This window comes from Sinocyclocheilus rhinocerous, unplaced genomic scaffold (assembly GCF_001515625.1).
Source record: "Sinocyclocheilus rhinocerous isolate Xijiao unplaced genomic scaffold, SAMN03320098_v1.1 scaffold460, whole genome shotgun sequence".
Taxonomy (NCBI): Eukaryota; Metazoa; Chordata; class Actinopteri; order Cypriniformes; family Cyprinidae; genus Sinocyclocheilus; species Sinocyclocheilus rhinocerous.
Window position 1 is genome coordinate 66,954 of NW_015667268.1, and position 6,151 is coordinate 73,104.

Consider the following 6,151-nt stretch of genomic DNA (forward strand, 5'->3'; position numbering starts at 1 on the left):
CGGTTTTAATTTCACATTTCGACTATTTTTTTTTCATGTTTTAAATTATTCCAAATATCAGTATTCAACGTTTCATGTTAAAAACATTATGTTTAAAAACGTAAATACATCTAAATCCTATATCAGATGCAGATTTCAGAAATTGGTCCCACTTTATATTAAGTGGCCCTAATACCTGTGTACTTACATAGTAACTAGATGTGTACGCAGTATGTAACCACAGTGTAAGTACACATTGGTACATAGTATCTACAGCTGTAATGTTTGTGTAACTACACATACAGTATGTCATACTTTAAGACTTTTACTCCAGTAATATTCTAAACGGTGACTTCAACTTCTACCAAAGTCATTTTCTGGTAAGATATCTGTACGTTTACTTGAGTATGGCTTTCAGGTACTTTATCCACCACTGATCAGTACTGTGCATACAGTAGTTACAGTACTTTAATTAGTGTCAAATGATTAGTAATAATTTTTACACAGTGAATAATAATAATAGTAATAATAATTGTATGTGATAAAAGCAGGCTAGTTAGAAAAATAATAATAAAAATAGGTTTGTTACAGTTATACTGAAAACAAGCGAATTTTTAATAATTTCCAAATATTTCACAAACTGCATTGGCCAACTATTAATATAGTCTGTGATGTGTTACAGGAACAGTCAGACACTGTTTTGGGGAATTTAGCACATGATTGACATTATCAGCAATTGGGAAATGCCTAAAATAAAACATACTGAAACAGACGGACAGGCAGTAACATTTCAACGGACACTGACCTTGGTTTAGTTTACTTGGCGCACATTTATAGCACAGTCTTGTGCAAGCGAATGTCACTTTGGACATGGATGAAGGAGGTGCTTTAATTGTTTCTAATAAAAAAATTATCATTGTGCACATTGTAAATGTGCAAGTGGTGAAAAGCAAAATAAAAATAAATAAATAAAAGACAACGGCAACAGCTAGCATGAAAACGAAACATTCACAGTATAAGAAAGTGCTAACTGTTACTGTTAAAGAGCTATTTTTTACCTGATTTAACCCATAACAATTTGTTTTCTTGGTATGAATGTATTTAGTTTGGTTCAGTGATGTTTTTTTTTACTTAAATTTTTTTTTGACTTAAAAAAAATAAAATCAGTTAAAAAACAGTTATAAAGTCACAAGAACATAATTTCATGGTTTCTCGGCTAAAGGCTATCAGAAACGATTTCAAAACTCTGTTTTAGGCCAATGGCTCAAAGCCCTGCTACACACAATCCACTGCATTCATCACTTTCACAAATACATGCACATTCCTGTCATTTGTTGTGGCAAAAGCACATGCCGAGAACATAAATATGGATGTAATGTTCCATAACATCGCTGATAAGTTGCTGAAAAAGTAAACAGACTATGATGATGTATTGGAGTTTCAGTAATGGGCATTTCCCTGATTTCAAGTCCAGCCCTGGGTTCACTGCATGTTTAATGATTACACACTGACACAATGTTGCACAATAAGTCCGTTTTACTCCAGATATAAGCTCGGATGAGAGATAAAAGCTGCACACACTGTCAGGCTGGACAGAAGAGAGAAATCTTCAACAGACATCATCAACGAACAGCTGAAAACTCAGAGCCATGCTGTGCTTCGTTTTCTTCCTCATGTGTCTTTTGCAGTTAAGGCACACAAGTAAGTGGACTGTGATTATGAATATTGGTGTTTGTTTGTTTTTTTCTGAAATGTGGAACTGCATTTAATTTAATCTAATTTTAAACATTCATGATTAGCTGATTAGCTTCTAAATGTCAAAGTTTGGAGTTATTGGAGTACATTTTTACAAGAAAATACAATTTCAGTCTTTCTGCTTCAGAATTGCACATTTTATTCAATGTGTTACTTGTGCCAATTCTTTGTAATTATTTGTGAAATCTAATAGCAATTTCTGAGAGGCACTTGCTTCAGTTTATCTCGTCAATGTTGTCTGCAGTGCTGGGTGTTATGGGCGCTGTCACCCCAAAGCCAATTATCATAAACGGCACCTACATAAACCCAGAATTAGGCAAGTATCATGCTAGGTTGAGGACCATCGCTCGCAGCTGCCTCGATATCAAAGAGAAACACGGCGCCTCGCAGGGTAAGCACTGTGGAAGTGTTAAATACAGCAGTGATTTTATTTTGAATATATTTTAAAATGTAATTTATTCCTGTGATGCAATGCTGAATTTTCAGCATTATCACTCACAGCATTGCATCATTAATTGATTATGCAGAATAAATTCTAATTGGCTCAAGAAACATTTACCAAAAAAATAAAAAATAAGTAAATAAATACATACATACATAAAGTGTTTTCAATGGATGAATTGATTTTCTCATACTTTCATTTGTTATTTGATTACAGTTTTTTATATGAAGATATTATTGTAAAATATTACCCAAATTAGCAAGTTTTCAGTTAGTCTAATAAGAGTTATTCTAATACTAGTTCAAATGAAATCTGGGGTCTGTTTCTCCTCAGATGGCATGTACATCCTGACAACAGAGAGCGGTACATACTACCAGGCTTTCTGTGACATGACCACAGCCGGCGGTGGCTGGACTCTGGTGGCCAGTGTCCATGAGAACAACATCAATGGGAAGTGCTCTCTTGGTGATCGCTGGTCAAGCCAGCAGGGAAATGACCAAAACCTGCCTGAAGGAGACGGAACATGGGCCAACACTGTTACGTTTGGCACCGCAGAGGCCTCTACTAGTGACGACTACAAGGTACATTACCACACAAAACCTCAGCTAACCACTGAGAGGACCCCAATCTGATCCAATATTGTCATATCCCACAGAATCCTGGGTACTATGACATCTCTGCACAAGACGTGGCAGTGTGGCACATTCCCAATAATGAGCAGCAGAAGAGCTGGACGTCTTCTGCTATCCTGCGCTACCATACAGAAAGCCAGTTCCTCACAGAGCATGGTGGAAACCTTTACCACTTATTCAAGGTGAAACACACTATTCTGTTTATAATCACCCCATAAAACTCAACATGCTCATATGTACTTCTACCATATGCTTACTGAAATAAAAGTGCAGATGCTTAAAGTCTCAATACACTGAAATATGTGACCCTGGAGCACAAAAGCAGTCTTAAGTCGCTGGGGTATATTTGTAGCAATAGCCAACAATACATTGTATGGGTCAAAATGATCGATTTTGCTTTTACATGCATAAAAAAAAAACATCACTGATCGCCGTCAAGAAAGTATCTAGTATCTTGAGGACAAGTGGACTGGACAACACAATGCAAGAAACAGCGAAACTGCAAAGGTTACATGCATTATCAAACTATCGCTTCGACCAACAAATTGTAAATAAATTGCATTAATTAGCTAACCATAAATATTTGGTAAAACTTTATTTTGATGGTCCCTTTTGAACATTCTGTTGTTGACAATAAGTAACGTTGCACCTACATGTCTACTAACTCACGTTAGAGTATTAGTAGACTTTCTGCTTAAAGGGGTCATATGATGCGATTTCAAGTTTTTCTTTCTCTTTGGAGTGTTACAAGCTGATTGTGCATAGATAAGATCCCTGAAGTTGCAAAGACTAAAGTCTCAAAACCAAAGACATACTCATGCTGAATGATCTGGACTCTCTGCTTAATTTGTGAACTAACATAGTGCCTGGATACATTGCTTGTACAATGTCGCTTAATCTCAATCCCTCATTTCAGTTCTGTTACACCAAATACACAAAATAATGATCTTTAAAAAAGCATCATATGACCCCTTTAATATCTGCTAACTCTTTCTTGTGATGGTCCCCCAACAGACATTCTACTGACTACAAGTAATTTTGCAAGTACGTGACAACTTATTCTAACCCTACCAGTCTACTAATACTCTAATGAGAGTTAGTAGACATGTAGGTGCAACGTTACTTATAGTCAACAGAATGTGTTAAAGGGACCATCAAAATAAAGTGAAACCAAATATTTGGTTACACTTTACTTAAAGCCTTTATGCATAATGCATTATAAAAGTAGTTTTAATGCATTAATTATGCCTTGCGATGCACTTTATAGTGCATTGTATGATCACATGAATAATTGTAACCACAGTTATAATACTTATCTATTTATTGTTACACCTTTATAAAGTATAATGCATTAAAACACATGCTAAACAAACCTCCAAATATTATAATGCATTTTAACTTTGCTTACAATTATTTATGAAAAGATATAATGCATTACAACGTACATTATTGTTATTTGATATTATTGACATTGACATTATTTACTTGTTACTTGTTATTTATATATGCATTATTTATGAAGGATTTAAGCAAAGTGTTATCAAATATTCTAATGATCAAAACAAAATGTAAACTTTTGTCAGACAAACATAAAACAGCAAAAATGAAACTTTAAACTTAACACTTCAATAGAAAATGAAATGTTTTGCCATTTTTTTAAATGACTATTGGAACAGAAACACCCCTTGAAGTTCGGAGCTGGACAGTGTCAGAGCGATATGGGACCCAGCAGTCCGGTGGTGTATGATACTGGAGACAAAGATTCAACCGCAAACTTATATGGACCGTCTGTTGGAAGTATTGAACTCTATATTGCATTAAGAAAATTCACAACATGAATATGCATATGCAGAAATACGACTTTGTGTCCTGTGTTTGTCCTGTTTATCTCAGAGGAGTTTGAGTCCGGCTTCATCTCCTTCAGAGTGTTTAACGCTGATCAAGCAGCCTTGGCCATGTGCTCTGGAGTTAAACCTGCCGAATGCAATCCTCAGCGTGTAAGTCACGCGTTTGTCAGCATCTGTCTGTGTTTTTGGTCTGAACAAATCATAATATTCCAAAGGTATCAGACTGATATCAGTGTGTTTTGCAGTATTGCATTGGTGGAGGAGGATTTTTCTCAGACCGTCAGCAGTGTGGAGACTTCACCGCTCTGGATCAAGCATCTAAACATCTCACTCAATCAGCTGTGCTGCTCTTCTATCGTTAAGAGTCTCATTAAGAGACGTGAAACATCAAACATCAGCACGAGCCTCACTCAATGTTGTTTACAGTAAATCAAATGCTGAGCTGAACTGTACATGTACAAAGTTGTTATAACATCAGTGTTTCCTGTTTGAAGTATGATTGTTGGTATCAATAAACCTCTGCAAGAATATGTTTTCAGAGTTATGTTTTAATACAATAATTTTAGCACAGATCAGTTTAAGTCATCTGCCAAACGTGCTGTAATTTTGGCACGTCCTGTGGGATCCTTCAGGGTTTGGCTGACAACCTGCTGGTAGATGCTGTAACTATTAGCAAGGAAATTATTTCTTCATTGGCAGAAATTAAAAAGTAGCTATGTACTCTGATGAAATAAACATTTTGCAAGCCAAATTTGGCTCAAATCTGGAACTGCAAATATTAAAAATAAAATAGCTTGAGATATACTCCATCTTCACGCATTGAGGTAAACCATCTTCACTCATGCTTTACTAACATGTTCAGAAGAGCCTGCAAACACACTGCAAAAACATTTGTGTTTTATTATGGGTACTATCACTTTTTCCTTTTCGTTTGCAAACTCCTTCCAGTTGAATGTTCAGTTGTTGTGGCTTTAAGCTACTTGCATATAGTGGTAGCCTGACTTTCTTTTCTTTGTTCACTAATATGATGTAAACACACTGACAAATGATGAAAATTATGCAGATTTTCATAATTATTATGTGAAATTTTTGTCATGTTTTTGTTATTTTGGTTGATTGTGTTAAAACCCATTAGGGTCAGTTTGACCCCCAAACTGTCAGGATCATGGACATGTTTTACCCCTGTTTCTGTTCCCTTATTTGGTCATATTCCGTCCTCGTTTTGTTTATTAGTTTGATTAGTCATCCCATACACCTGTGTTTCCCCAGTCATCCCCTGTATTTAAGTCCTAGTCTGTGCAGTCTGTCTCTGTCGGTTCTACTCGTTATGTTCGTGTGTTTCCTTCCGTTTCCAGTGTGGATGTACGCTGTTTGGATCGTATTAAAGACTGTGTTCGCTATTCCTTGTCTCCATCGTTCCTCGCCAACGCAGATCGTGACAGAAGAACTGACTAACAGTTTTGTTTCCGTTTTTCGTTCAGTGTTTTTTGTTTCCC

General features: G+C 36.0%; 1 protein-coding gene across 2 annotated transcripts; it reads left to right on the plus strand.

Annotated features, from left to right (window-relative positions):
* Window positions 1-1,533: 1,533 nt before the first annotated feature.
* On the plus strand, window positions 1,534-5,185 carry LOC107733438 (intelectin-like). Of its 2 annotated transcripts, none has more exons than XM_016545055.1 (7): window positions 1,534-1,675; window positions 1,977-2,125; window positions 2,510-2,757; window positions 2,832-2,990; window positions 4,485-4,605; window positions 4,702-4,805; window positions 4,901-5,185. In XM_016545055.1, exons 1-7 carry the CDS (start codon window positions 1,629-1,631, stop codon window positions 5,015-5,017), a joined length of 945 nt encoding a protein of 314 aa, XP_016400541.1. In that variant the 5' UTR covers window positions 1,534-1,628; the 3' UTR covers window positions 5,018-5,185. The 2 variants fall into 2 exon arrangements, with proteins under 2 accessions (XP_016400541.1, XP_016400540.1); XM_016545054.1 differs by having other exon boundaries at window positions 1,535-1,680; window positions 1,979-2,125.
* The last annotated feature ends 966 nt before the right edge of the window (window positions 5,186-6,151 follow it).

What these genes read in the sequence shown, in the direction of transcription:
- LOC107733438 (XM_016545054.1), top strand. Translation starts at nt 1,629, where the DNA reads ATGCTGTGCTTCGTTTTCTTCCTCATGTGTCTTTTGCAGTTAAGGCAC. An exon ending in CTACTAGTGACGACTACAAG is followed by an intron (nt 2,758 to 2,831) that starts GTACATTACCAC and finishes CATATCCCACAG; the next exon opens with AATCCTGGGTACTATGACAT. An exon ending in CCGAATGCAATCCTCAGCGT is followed by an intron (nt 4,806 to 4,900) that starts GTAAGTCACGCG and finishes TGTGTTTTGCAG; the next exon opens with TATTGCATTGGTGGAGGAGG.